The following is a 14,540-nucleotide window of genomic DNA, read 5'->3' on the forward strand; positions in this document are numbered from 1 at the left end:
CCCACCCACCCACCCACCCACACACATAGAAGCAACGTTACAAGACTATGCTAAATGGCAGTTTGATTTCAGAGAAAAGGGCCAGAGATACTATTGCTACGTGAGGAATACCTCCAAGTCTGGTTCTAATGTTGGTTATTAGCTGAAGTATGTCAGGCCCAGACAAGGTAAACGCCTGGCCAACAGTCTGACTAGATAAAGGTGAGCGAAAGCAAGACGAGACTTGGTGTGAAATGGAGACGTGCCGATGCAAAAGGGTCCGTTCCAAACACATCTAAAGATCTGATAAAACACTGGGGGATTCTGGACCATTGCTGGGGTGGAACTAAGCAAAATGTCTCTCCATAAAGATGGAACCCTCGTCAACACCTACCTTTGTGTCCCTTACAGAGACACACTGGTGTGGACTGATTGTGGAGATTTTATAAGCCAAGCTTGGAAAGTACTTCATGTTTGAGTCAAAATCTGAACTGTCTGGGCTATTGGCCATCATATCTGCCACCAATTCTCCTTATAGGACACATCACTGCTCTCTATACTCCTCTGTAAACTGGTCATCTCTGTATACCCGTTGCAAGAACCACTGGCTGATGCTTATTTATAAAACCCTTTTAGGCCTCATTCCCCCCTATCTGAGATATCTACTGCAGCCCTCAACCTCCTCACACAACACCCGTTCTGCCAGTCACATTCTGTTAAAGGTCCCCAAAGCGCACACATCCCTGGGTCGCTCGTCTTTTCAGTTCGCTGCAGCTAGTGACTGGAACGAGCTGCAACAGACACTCAAACTGGACAGTTTTATCTCAATCTCTTCATTCAAAGACTCAGTCATGGACACTCTTACTGACAGTTGTGGCTGCTTTGTGTGATGTATTGTTGTCTCTACCTTCTTGCCCTTTGTGCTGCTGTCTGTGCCCAACAATGTTACTACCCTGTTTTGTGTTGCTACCATGTTGTTATTGTGATGCTACCATGCTGTGTTGTCATGTGTTGCTGCCTTGCTATGTTGTCATGTGTTGCTGCCTTGCTATGTTGTTGTCTTATAGGTCTCTCTTTGTAGTGTTGAGTTGTCTCTCTTGTTGTGATGTGTGTTTTGTCCTATATTTATATTGTATTTATTTATTTGAATCCCAGGCCCCCGTCCCCGCAGGAGGCCTTTTGCCTTTGGGAGGCCGTCATTGTAAATAACAATTTGTTCTTAACTGACTTGCCTAGTTAAATAAAGGTTCAATACATTTAAAAAATATATTGTTGTTCAATGCAATGACACAGAAGCGGCATCATCTATTCCACATCAAAACGAATCCATTGCTAGTGTAAAGTACGTCACACTGCTCACTTCCTCCCATACCTAGAGCAAACTTGGGACCTCTGCCTTGTTAGCACACGTGACCGCCCTCCTGATGCGTTTTACCAGTCGGCGTCCGACGAAAAGCTAGCTATTCACTGGCACAAGTGGGAACACACATACTTTCATGAAGACACTTAGCCTTGACTTGAATCCATTTAACAGTAAGCCATAACACACCATCAGTCCCAAGCGACTGATGAGGGCAGCTCTGGTGTCAGATTGGTCCTGAGGCACTATTGCGCCCTGTCACAGCAGGGTGGGATGCTTTGAGAGAGAGGGGGAGAGGAACATATATTGTCCCGAAGCCACTCCTGCGTTGTCTTGGCTGTGTGCTTAGGGTAGTTGTCCTGTTGGAATGTGAACCTTCACCCCACTCTGAGGTCCTGAGTGCTCTGGAGCAGGTTTTCATCAAGGATCTCTCTGTACTTTGCCCCGTTAATCTTTCCCTCGATCCTGACTAGTCTCCAAGTCCTCGCTGCTGAAAAATACCCCAACAGCATGATGCTGCCACCACCATTCCATCTCTGCAAGCGGGCTGTCATGTGCCTTTTACTGAGGAGTGGCTTCCGTCTGGCCTGATTGGTGGAGTGCTGCAGAGATGGTTGTCCTTCTGCAAGGTTCTCCCACTTCCATAGAGGAACTCTGCTCTGTCAGTGACCATAGGGTTCTTGGTAACCTCCCTGACCAGGGCCCTTCTCCCCCGATTGCTCAGTTTGGCCAGGCGGACAGCTCTAGGAAGAGTCTTGGTGGTTCCAAACTTCTTCCATTTAAGAATGATGGAGGCCACTGTGTTCTTGCTGACCTTCATTGCTGCAAACATTCTTTGTTACCTTTCCCCATATCTGTGCCGACAATCCTGTCTCAGAGCTCTACGGACATATCCTTCGACCTCATGCCTTGGTTTTTGCTCTGACATGTACTGTCAACTGTGGGACCTTATGTAGACAGGTGTGGGCCTTTCCAAATCATGTCCAATCACTTGAAGTTACCACTGGTGGACTCCAATCAAGTTGTAGAAACATCTCAAGGATGATCAGTCGAAACAGGATGAACCTGAATTCAATATCGAGTCTCATAGCAAAGGGTCTGAATACTTATGGAAATAAGGTTTCTGTTTTTTACATTTGCAACCATTTAAAAAAAAAAACTGTTTTTGCTTTGTCATTATGGGGTATTGTGATGTCATTATGGGATATTGTGTGTAGGTAGATTGATGAGGAAAAACATGTATTTAATCTATTTTAGAATGAGGCTGTAACGTAACAACATGTGGGAAAAGGGAAGGGGTCAGAATACTTTCCAAATGCAAAATAGATAGAAGTGAAAGAGAGCAACTATATATCCAGTTCTTTCATAGTCTGGTCCCGGTTTCTGGTGAACATCAGTGAGACTACTGAACTCTTTACCTCCTGGTTTTCACCCTCAGACAAAGTAAACACTTCACAAACGTCATTTCACTTCCCCAATCTATCCATCACAGGAGCCGCTAGAAACCTCTTCCTGATATACAAAAGCTCCCGAAGCCACCGCAGACTATCAGAGGAGGCTACATGGAACAGTCATTTCACACTAGCTGGATACCAATCTTCATAAATTCAGGTGATATTCCAACACCCCTGCACTAGTGAAATCAGCAGGGTGTGTGTTCAGTACATACACACTACTTCCTTGAGCTGAATAGAACTCCTTAGCACTAAGCAGTGGTTTGAATAAGGAGAGGCTGTGTAAGTCTATCATAGTGTTCTAATGGGTTGATAAAAGCCAGTCTTTTTACCTGGCCTCTATATTTAACCAGCAGCCCCTGTCCCGTGGGAGAGGGAAGGTATACGCTGCTATCATATTAAACCAGCACCACATAATGAACACATTTATTATGTGACAGACAGACACCCAGGTCCCTGGAGTAGCTAGACGTGGCCACAATATTCTTCCTCACCCTGCCCTTACACAGGGCTGGGTGGGGAGAGAGGCGGGTTGGGAGGGCGGGAGGCGAGGGCTGACTAAGGTATAGTTTGGGCACTACTCAAGCCAAAGTTTTTCGGCTTGCATATTTCAGTGCCCAATGATACGTGACGTAGCTCTCATTCATTGACAATCATTAAGCGTCGCCAATGTTAGCAGTGTTCACAAAGCATCTCAATGCGAAGCCAATGGCAGAGAGGTTTTGGTATTAGCCATGTAGCTGTCCTGACACTGTTGACCAGGTGTGTGAGAGCCATCTCATAACACAGTCATTAAAATCTCGTTAACATCATTCATATTCACTGATCCAGCTCCCCCTTCCAAAAACAATATCAAAACAGAGCCACTCTGCAACTAATAATAAAAGAGAGCCTCACCGCATGGCTCTGAGTGCAATCTTGTACGCCAGTTCAGCGTCGTGAGGTAGGAGAGAGGTGAAGAGGTAGCGGGTGAAGGTGTGCATGGGAACACTCTCTCTGTGGACAATCTCTCCGTGGCCGCTGTACGGCCCACCTGGAGGGACAAGGAGAGAAGAAGAACACGGGACAGAAGACACGTGGTTCAGACAGGAAGTCAGGGTGAAACAGTTTGCTGATGGAACAAAGACAGAAATATCAGTTGCAAAAACAGGAAATGCATTTAACATTGGTGGAGTTAAGGAGAATGTTTAAATGGCTAAATTGTAATTACTTCGCCACAACGGCCTATTTATTGCCTTACCTCCCTAATCTTACCTCTTTTGCACAAACTGTATGTAGATTGTTTTTCCCTATTGACTGTATGTTTGTTTATTCCATGTGTAACTCTGTGTTGTTGTTTGTGTCGCACTGCTTTGCTTTATCTTGGCCAGATCGCAGTTGTAAATGAGAAATTGTTCTCAACTGGCCTACCTGGTTAAATAGAGGTGAAATATATATACAGTACATCACAAAAGTGAGTACACCCCTCACATTTTGTAAATATTTGAGTATATATATTTTCATGTGTCAACACTGAAGAAATGACACTTTGCTACAATGTAAAGTAGTGAGTGTACAGCTTGTATAACAGTGTAAATTTGCTGTCCCCTCAAAATAACTCAACACACAGCCATTAATGTCTAAACCGCTGGCAACAAAAGTGAGTACACCCCTAAGTGAAAATGTCCAAATTGGGCCCAAAGTGCCACCTTCCGTTTGAGGATGCCCCACAGATGCTCAATAGGGTTTAGGTCTGGAGACATGCTTGGCCAGTCCATCACCTTTACCCTCAGCTTCTTTAGCACAGCAGTGGTCGTCTTGGAGGTGTGTTTGGGGTCGTTATCATGTTGGAATACTGCCCTGCGACCCAGTCTCCGAAGGGAGGGGATCATGCTCTGTTCCAGTATGTCACAGTACATGTTGGTATTCATGGTTCCCTCAATGAACTGTAGCTCCCCAGTGCCGGCAGCACCCAGGTCCCTGGAGTAGCTAGACGTGGCCACAATATTCTTCCTCACCCTGTCCTTACACAGGGCTGGGTGGGGAGAGAGGCGGGTTGGGACATTTTCACTTAGGGGTGTACTCACTTTTGTTGCCAGCGGTTTAGACATTAATGGCTGTGTGTTGAGTTATTTTGAGGGGACAGCAAATTTACACTGTTATACAAGCTGTACACTCACTACTTTACATTGAAGCAAGGTGTCATTTCTTCAGTGTTGACACATAAAAAGATATACTCAAATATTTACAATATGTGAGGGTGTACTCACTTTTGTGATATACTGTATATACACTGCTCAAAAAAATAAAGGGAACACTTAAACAACACAATGTAACTCCAAGTCAAATCACACTTCTGTGAAATCAAACTGTCCACTTAGGAAGCAACACTGATTGACAATACATTTCACATGCTGTTGTGCAAATGGAATAGACAACAGGTGGAAATTATAGGCAATTAGCAAGACACCCCCAATAAAGGAGTGGTTCTGCAGGTGGTGACCACAGACCCTTCTCAGTTACTATGCTTCCTGGCTGATGTTTTGGTCACTTTTGAATGCTGGCGGTGCTTTCACTCTAGTGGTAGCATGAGACGGAGTCTACAACCCACACAAGTGGCTCAGGTAGTGCAGCTCATCCAGGATGGCACATCAATGCGAGCTGTGGCAAGAAGGTTTGCTGTGTCTGTCAGCGTAGTGTCCAGAGCATGGAGGCGCTACCAGGAGACAGGCCAGTACATCAGGAGACGTGGAGGAGGCCGTAGGAGGGCAACAACCCAGCAGCAGGACCGCTACCTCCGCCTTTGTGCAAGGAGGAGCAGGAGGAGCACTGCCAGAGCCCTGCAAAATGACCTCCAGCAGGCAACAAATGTGCATGTGTCTGCTCAAATGGTCAGAAACAGACTCCATGAGGGTGGTATGAGGGCCGTTTGGCATTTGCCTGAGAAGACCAAGATTGGCAAATTCGCCACTGGTGCCCTGTGCTCTTCACAGATGAAAGCATGTTCACACTGATCACATGTGACAGACGTGACAGAGTCTGGAGACGCCGTAGAGAACGTTCTGCTGCCTGCAACATCCTCCAGCATGACCGGTTTGGCGGTGGGTCAGTCATGGTGTGGGGTGGCATTTCTTTGGGGGGCCGCACAGCCCTCCATGTGCTCGCCAGAGGTAGCCTGACTGCCATTAGGTACCGAGATGAGATCCTCAGACCCCTTGTGAGACCATATGCTGGTGTGGTTGGCCCTGGGTTCCTCTTAATGCAAGACCATGCTAGACCTCATGTGGCTGGAGTGTGTCAGCAGTTCCTGCAAGAGGAAGGCATTGATGCTCTGGACTGGCCTGCCCGTTCCCCAGACCTGAATCCAATTGAGCACTTCTGAGACATCATGTCTCGCTCCATCTACCAACGCCACATTGCACCACAGACTGTCCAGGAGTTGGCGGATGCTTTAGTCCAGGTCTGGGAGGAGATCCCTCAGGAGACCATCCTCCACCTCATCAGGAGCATGCCCAGGCTTTGTAGGGAGGTCATACAGGCACGTGGAGGCCACACACACTACTGAGCCTCATTTTGACTTGTTTTAAGGACATTACATCAAAGTTGGGTCAGCCTGTAGTGTGGTTTTCCACTTTAAGTTTGAGTGTGACTCCAAATCCAGACCTCCATGGGTTGATACATTTGATTTCCATTGATCATTTTTGTGTGATTTTGTTGTCAGCACATTCAACCATGTAAAGAAAAAAAGTATTTAATAAGAATATTTCATTCATTCAGATCTAGGATGTGTTATTTTAGTGTTCCCTTTATTTTTTTGAGCAGTGTATATATATTTTTAAATGTGTTTAAAAAGAATGGAAAATGAATGCGTACAGTATACTTGTGTGTTTTTAAGTAGCTAAGACGGTGGCTTTCATAGTTTCCTCCTCCTAGTCCAGATGAGAAAGGGTCACGCATCACAAAGCGCTCTCCATGGAGTGTTGAATGGGAGACTATAGGCCTCCCTCCCCTTGCCTCCGCGGGGTTATTTTACACTGAACAGGCCCCCCAACCACAACACACCCACTAGTCTCTCTTAGGCTTTACAGCCTGGGACTCAATTACCAACCAGGCCAAAGGTAGTTGGTTGTCCTAGGCAGAGGCAGAAGTTAGGGTGGGACTGGCAGTTTGAGTGCTGGGTCTCCGAGATGGCCACCATCTCTCCCACAACCAAACCCCATCAGTCACATTCTGTCCCAGTACAAGATTATAGTACAATCTGTCTGTGTCAACACAATGTCCCCGGTGTTACTTTGTGAGGCGAGGGAAGGAGAAACTATGGAGAGAGGAGAGAGTCTTGGAGAGAGGGAAGGATAAGCTATGGAGAGACTAGGAGAGAAGAGAGACTAGGACTGGAGAGAGGGAAGGAGAAACTATGGAGAGAGGAGAGGAGAGACTATGAGAGAGAGGAAGGAAAGAGAAAAAGCCCTTTCTGCTTTCACAGCTACAGTAACACACATATCCAACGCAACCCTATGGAAGATTATTGTACACTTTAACCAATAGTGTGTCCTCACTCTCTAACAGGAAGACTGCTTGCTTGCGGAAGATCTTGACCAGCATGTCATCCAGCTCCACTTCCTGCAGCTTGGCTAATAGCTGCTCTTCATTGCGACACACCTTCTCCTGGGCATACAGCCCGTCAGGCATCACCCTCTGCTGGCCTAAGCCAATCAGAGCAGTCTCTACGGCCAGCGCCACGTATGATTCCCCCTCGCCTAGCAAACGCTGCACTGGAAACCGCTGCAGCTCCGCATGACTCACCACGCTGGAACAGTCTGAGAGAGAAGAGAAAGAGAAAAACAAGAGAAAGAGGGGAGAGAGAGGTCAATGATCAATAGTCAGTTTATCTGTTCTTTGATGTTTGGAGGCTCCCTCCTATTCCACACCACTGAGGGTCAGGCCGTCCCAAATAGAATCCTATTTCACACCACTGAGGGTCAGGCCGTCCCAAATAGAACCCTATTCCACACCACTGAGGGTCAGGCCGTCCCAAATAGAACCCTATTCCACACCACTGAGGGTCAGGCCGTCCCAAATAGAACCCTATTCCACACCACTGAGGGTCAGGCCGTCCCAAATAGAACCCTATTCCACACCACTGAGGGTCAGGCCGTCCCAAATAGAACCCTATTCCACACCACTGAGGGTCAGGCCGTCCCAAATAGAACCCTATTTCACACCACTGAGGGTCAGGCTGTCCCAAATAGAACCCTATTCCACACCACTGAGGGTCAGGCTGTCCCAAATAGAACCATATTCCATATATAGTGCTTTGACCACAGTATTTGGGACAGGCCCGAGATCTCCAGATACTTTTTTCCCATATCACTGGGCCAAGCTTAGGGTATGTCTTGACTATGTTTTACTAGGAGAGGGGAAAAGAGAAAGACAAGAGGAATGTGAGCGAATGGTGAGGGGTGAGAGGTGGAGGGACCATCTGAGTGAGGGAGATGAGAAGAAAACATTCAAAGAAAAGTAGAGAGAGAGACAGAAGACTAGATGAATATGTTTAGTACCTGAAAGGTCAAGGCATGTGTTGGCCCCCTCCTCTGCCCCCCGTCCCGTCTCAGTGAGGGTGCTGAACAGGGTGCCGATGGGATCTAGAGGGTGACCCACCCAGCCCTCCATGTTGGTTATGGAGGTGATACCTTTATGGAGCAGCTCTGTCACGAACAGGACAACACATGTAAACTACCGCTCACAACCCTATTAGGCTGCAGCAACGTCCCAATTAGCAACACTGTGTGCCTCAACTATTTATTGTAGAAACGTTTTCAGCAGGTAAAAGTCCCATTAAATTGGTGGACATCGCTTTAGTACTTAATGGGGGTATAGAACAGTGGTATAATATTCATATTCGGTCACTTAAGGGCAGTCTGACCTTTCTTATGTCTGCGGAAATGCTCCAGCTGCCTCTGCTGCTGCCGCCGTAGTGTATTCACCACGGCAATGGCCAATCGCAGCGCTTCACGGGGGTAACCATGGGAACGCAGGGCGTCCACCCGAGCACACGCCGTCGGAACGTGTTCTGAGAGCGAAAGAGACAGATGCTACGTGTCTTGATCACATTCTATAAGGATTTTGGCTTGTGACCACTCATATTGACAAAGGGCAACAGACACACACACACACACAGACGCACCGTCCACACAGACAGTCACAACGTCCAACCACACACACAGTCACAACATCCACACACACACAGTCACAACGTCCACACACACAATGTCACACACACACACACACACAGTCACAACACACACACACACACACACACACACACACACACACACACACACACACACACACACACACACACACACACACACACACACACACACACACACACACACACACACAACGTCCACACACACACACAGCCACAACGTCCACAGCCCTGCCCCACACACACACCGCCCCCACACCCCACACATACACCCCGCCCCCCACACACATACATACACCCCCCCACACACACACCCCCCCCACACACACACATACACCACCGCCCCCCTGCCCCACACAGACACCGCCCCCACACCCCACACATACACCTGCCCCACACCCCACACATACACCTGCCTCTGCCCCACACAGACACCGCCCCCACACCCCACACACACACACACACACACACACACACACACACACACACACACACACACACACACACACACACACACACCCCCACACCCCCACACCCCACCCCTACACCGCCCCCACATACACGCACACTGCCCCCCACACAAACACCACCACCCCACACAAACACCATCCACACTGTCCTCTTTACACACCCATCATCCCGATACACACCCCCCAAAAAAAACACACACACTCACCGTGCCACATGGGCCATCCGCGTGTGTCGAAGAGCGAGCCGTCCTGGTTGTCGTGGTAACAATAGTTGGCGTAGAGGCCACTGGCGATAATGTGCTGCAGGTGGCGGTCCTGCCAATGGAGGTCACACGCCTCGATGGCCCGCGTGAACACCGTCCTGTGGGGACGCAACTCTGACAGGAGAGAAACTAGCATTAGATTGAGGGGAGGGAGAGAGAGAGAAACTAGCATCCGATTGAGTGGAGGGAGGGAGGGAGGGAGGGAGGGAGGAGGGAGGGAGGGAGGGAGGGAGGGAGGGAGGGGAGGGAGGGAGGGAGGAAACATTAGATTAGCATTAGATTGAGGGGAGGGAGAGAGAAACTATCATTAGATTGAGGGGGGAGGGAGAGAGAAACTATCATTAGATTGAGGGGAGGGAGAGAGAGAGAAACTATCATTAGATTGAGGGGAGGGAGAGAGAGAGAGAAACTAGCATCCGATTGAGTGGAGGGAGGGAGATAGATTGAGTGGAGGGAGAGGGAAACTAGCAATAGATTGAGGGGAGGGAGGGAGAGACAAACTAGCATTAGATGGGAGGGAGGGAGAGACAAACTAGCATTAGATGGGAGGGAGGGAGGTAGAAACTAGCATTAGATTGAGGGGGGGAGGGAGGGAGGGAGGGAGGGAGAAACTAGCATTAGAATGAGGGGAGGGAGAGAGAGACAATAGCATTAGAATGAGAGGCGGTAGGGAGGGAGAAAATAGCATTCGATTAAGGGGAGGGAGAGAGAGAGACACTAGCATTCGATTGAGGGGAGGGAGGGAGAGAGAAACTAGCATTCGATTGAGGGGAGGGAGGGAGAGAGAAACTAGCATTCGATTGAGTGGAGGGAGGGAGAGAGAAACTAGCATTCGATTGAGTGGAGGGAGGGAGAGAGAAACTAGCATTCGATTGAGGGGAGGGAGGGAGAGAGAAACTAGCATTCGATTGAGGGGAGGGAGGGAGAGAGAAACTAGCATTAGAATGAGGGGAGGGAGGGAGGGAGAAACTAGCATTCGATTGAGGGGAGGGAGGGAGAGAGAGACACTAGCATTAGAATGAGGGGTGGGAGGGAGAGAGAAACTAGCATTCGATTGAGGGGAGGGAGGGAGAGAGAAACTAGCATTAGATTGAGGGGAGGGAGAGAGAGAGTTCAAACATTAGCTGCAGGCTAACAACAGAGAGAGAGAGAAACACAGGGGAGGGGGAGAGATCGAAAGAGAAAAGAGACCTGTCTCGCACCTTGGTTGCCATGGGCACCCTGAGGCAGGGAGTGGGTGAGGTTGGGCAGATCGTTGCCATGGTTACCGTCCTCCCAGGGACACACGTCCACGCTGTTCCACCTCCTCAGCTGTTTTAGCCACCAACACTTCTGCTCAGTCTTACAGTGGGGGTTTAGCACGATGCACATCCACAGAGCACCTGTACACACACACACACACACACACACACACACACACACACACACACACACACACACACACACACACACACACACACACACACACACACACACACACACACACACACACACACACACACACACACACACAATGTGTCCAGCGTTGTTATTTAGCGACACTAAAGAAATGGGTTTTAAAGTTCATCCAACTTTTCAATGTCTAGGGTTTAGAAAGTTATCCGATCAATTCTTTCACTCCAAACAATTTGAAGGTAGTCGCATACTTAGTAGATGCAGTCTGGAACTGACACACAATACAACTGTTCACGTACTGTCACAGACACACATCAATACTAGATTAGGTAAACAGAAACAAACTAAAGACTAAAAGTGAAGAAGTCTCAGAGGATATCACAACACATTCAGGGATATATATATATATACCTCCCTTCTCACCTCATTTGCTCACATTGTATATAGACTTGTTTATACTGTATTATTGACTGTATGTTTGTTTTTGTTTGTTTTACTCCATGTGTAACTCTGTGTCGTTGTATCTGTCGAACTGCTTTGCTTTATCTTGGCCAGGTCGCAATTGTAAATGAGAACTTGTTCTCAACTTGCCTACCTGGTTAAATAAAGGTGAAATAAAAATAAAAATAAAATAAATAAAGGACGATGGTGTCACAAAGACCAACCAAAAACACATGCACGTGTACACACACACAGCTATTACAACTACAATTGGACATTAGGCAGCGATTGATGGACGAAAGGGGGAGAAAAATGTTGAGAAACGCAGAGAGGGACAAGGAGGGAGGGAGAGAAAAAAGAAATGGAGATGAAGTAGAGAAGGAATGAAGGAAGGCTTTGTGTCTGGAGGAGAGAAGTAACGGCCCTGAGGTGGAGGGAAAAACAAAAGAAGAAAGCAGCCGAGAGGCAGCATTTGCCACACATCAAGCAGTCAGAGAAGGACTCTGGGAGAGACTGATGTCTGGACTTCAAAGCATCGTTACACTTCCAAAAACACAAACTAAAGCAGACAAACTTCCATAATGTGGGTGTGTGTTCATCTGTCTGACGAAGCCATCCCTAAAAAGCAGAGAACAAGGCCCGAAGCAAAAGAGACAACTAAAACAAAACAACAAAGGCTGGAGACAAAACAGCAGTCATTGTCATGGTAACAGACCAGTGGGATTCTGAGTTCTGACTGTCCGTCTAGTGATTAGGAGTAAACAACCAGTAATCCATTCAAAGACCGGCGCTTAGTCTCTGCGCCTACCCGCTGGGGCGGACCTCATTCACACATGACAGGAGAGCAGAACCAACATAACACAGGCTACACACACACGTGTGTGTGATCTGTACTAACGTGGGTACTTCCTATCCACAGTAGTATGGTGGATAGCATGTGTCGGTGACAGTGGCATAGGTTCATAATAAAAACAACAGCAGGCAAGGAAGATTGTTTGTTGTACAGTACATACAATTTGCCTCCAGGACAGCCTGAATTCTTCAGGGCATTCTATAAGTTGTTGGAAACGTCAAGCTGACGCAATGGCATCACGCAGTTGCTGCAGATTGGACGACGGAGCATTCATGCTGCGAACAGCCCGTTCCATCTCATCCCAACGTTGCGAACAGCCCGTTCCATCTCATCCCAAAGATATTGGGTTGAGGTCTGGGGACTGACCAGGCCACTCAAATAAACTGAACTCACCGTCATGTTCCAGGCAACGTTTTCCCCTCCTCAATTGTCCAGTGTTGGTGATCGCATGCCCACTGGAGACGCTTCTTCCTGTTTTAGCTGATAGGAGTGGAACCCGGTGTGGGCGTCAGCTGCAATAGCCCATCCGTGACAAGGACCGATATGTTGTGTGTGTTCTGAGATGCCAATCTGCACACCACTGTTGTACTGCGCCATTATTTGCCTGTTAGCTTGCTGCACGATTCTTGTCATCATCTTCAACCTCTCATCAAAAAGCTGTTTTTGTCCACAGGACTGCCGCTGACTGGATGTTTTTCGTTTGTTGCACCATTCTCTGTAAACACTAGACACTGTTGTGCGTGAAAAGCCCAGGAGGCAGGCTGTTTCTGAGATACTGGAACAGGTGCGGCTGGCACCAACGATCATACCACTCTCAAAGTCACCTAGGTCCCTCGTTTTGCCCATTCTAACGTTCAATCAAACAGTAACTGAATGCCTCGATATCCGTCTGCCTGCTATATATAGCAAGCTAAGGCCATGTGGCTCACTGTCTGTAGGAGTGATCCATTTTCGTAAACGGGGTTGTGTACCTAATAAACTGTCCGGTGAGTGTGTGTGTACTCACCGGCCAGGAAACACCCGTGCTCAGGTCTTTTCAACGCAGGTCTGACCAATCGGATTCCACGCTTCAAAATTGCTTCGATCACGTGGACTGGGATATGTTCCGGATAGCCTCAGACAACAACATTGATGTATACGCTGACTCGGTGAGTGAGTTTATTAGCAAGTGCATCGGTGATGTTATACCCACGGTGACTATTAAAACCTTCCCTAACTAGAAACCGTGGCAGCATTCGAGCAAAACAAAGCTCGAACCGCTACTTTTAATCATGGCAAGGCGACCGGAAACATGGCCGAATACAAACAGTGTAGCTATTCCCTCTGCAAGGCAATCAAACAAGCTAAGCGTCAGAATAAAGACAAAGTAGAGTCGCAATTCAACGGCTCAAACAAGAGATGCATGTGGCAGGGTCTACAGTTAATCATGGATTACACACAGTAAATCAGCCCCGTCGCGGACATCAACGTCTTGCTTCCAGACAAATTAAACAACTTCTTTGCTCGCTTTGAGGACAGTGCCACTGACACGGCCCGCAACCAAAAGCTGTGGGCTCTCCTTCACCGCAGCCAATGTGAGTAAAACCCTGCCGGCCCAGACGGCATCCCTAGCCGCGTCCTCAGAGCATGCGCGGACCAGCTGGCTGGTGTGTTTACGGACATATTCTGCAGTCTGCTGTGCCCACATGCTTCAAGGGGGCACCATTGTTCCAGCAACCTAAGAAAGCTAAAGTAACGGAGCTAAACGACTATCGCCCCGTAGCACTCACTTCCGTCATCATGAAGTTCTTTGAGACTAGTCAATGATCATATCACCTCCACCCTACCGGACACCCTAGACCCACTGCAATTTGCTTACCCAATAGGCCCACAGACGACACAATCACAATCACATTGCACACTGCCCTAACCCATCTGGACAGGAGGAATACCTATGTAAGAATGCTGTTCATCGACTCCAGCTCAGCATTTAACACCATAGTACCCTCCAAACTAATCATTAAATTTGAGACCCTGGGTCTCGACCCCACCCTGTGCAACTGGGTCCAGGACTTCCTGACGTGCAACTAGATGCACAAGCATTTCGCTACACTCGCATTAACATCTGCAAACCATGTGTACGTGAATATTAACATTTG

The 14,540-nt window shown here is 48.0% G+C and overlaps 1 protein-coding gene across 1 annotated transcript in view; it reads right to left on the minus strand.

Annotated features, from left to right (window-relative positions):
* LOC124036527 (zinc finger SWIM domain-containing protein 6-like) overlaps nucleotides 1-14,540 on the minus strand; it is an 80,059-nt gene that overhangs the window by 7,812 nt on the left and 57,707 nt on the right. The window contains exons 5-10 of the mRNA XM_046351222.1: nucleotides 10,916-11,095; nucleotides 9,657-9,827; nucleotides 8,696-8,842; nucleotides 8,331-8,477; nucleotides 7,329-7,589; nucleotides 3,691-3,826 (exon numbers count right to left, since the gene is read on the minus strand). Of these exons, the coding sequence (XP_046207178.1) occupies nucleotides 3,691-3,826; nucleotides 7,329-7,589; nucleotides 8,331-8,477; nucleotides 8,696-8,842; nucleotides 9,657-9,827; nucleotides 10,916-11,095 (1,042 nt within the window). The remainder of the gene's footprint in view (nucleotides 1-3,690; nucleotides 3,827-7,328; nucleotides 7,590-8,330; nucleotides 8,478-8,695; nucleotides 8,843-9,656; nucleotides 9,828-10,915; nucleotides 11,096-14,540) is intronic.

Source organism: Oncorhynchus gorbuscha, linkage group LG05 (genome assembly GCF_021184085.1).
Source record: "Oncorhynchus gorbuscha isolate QuinsamMale2020 ecotype Even-year linkage group LG05, OgorEven_v1.0, whole genome shotgun sequence".
In the NCBI taxonomy this organism is placed as follows: Eukaryota; Metazoa; Chordata; class Actinopteri; order Salmoniformes; family Salmonidae; genus Oncorhynchus; species Oncorhynchus gorbuscha.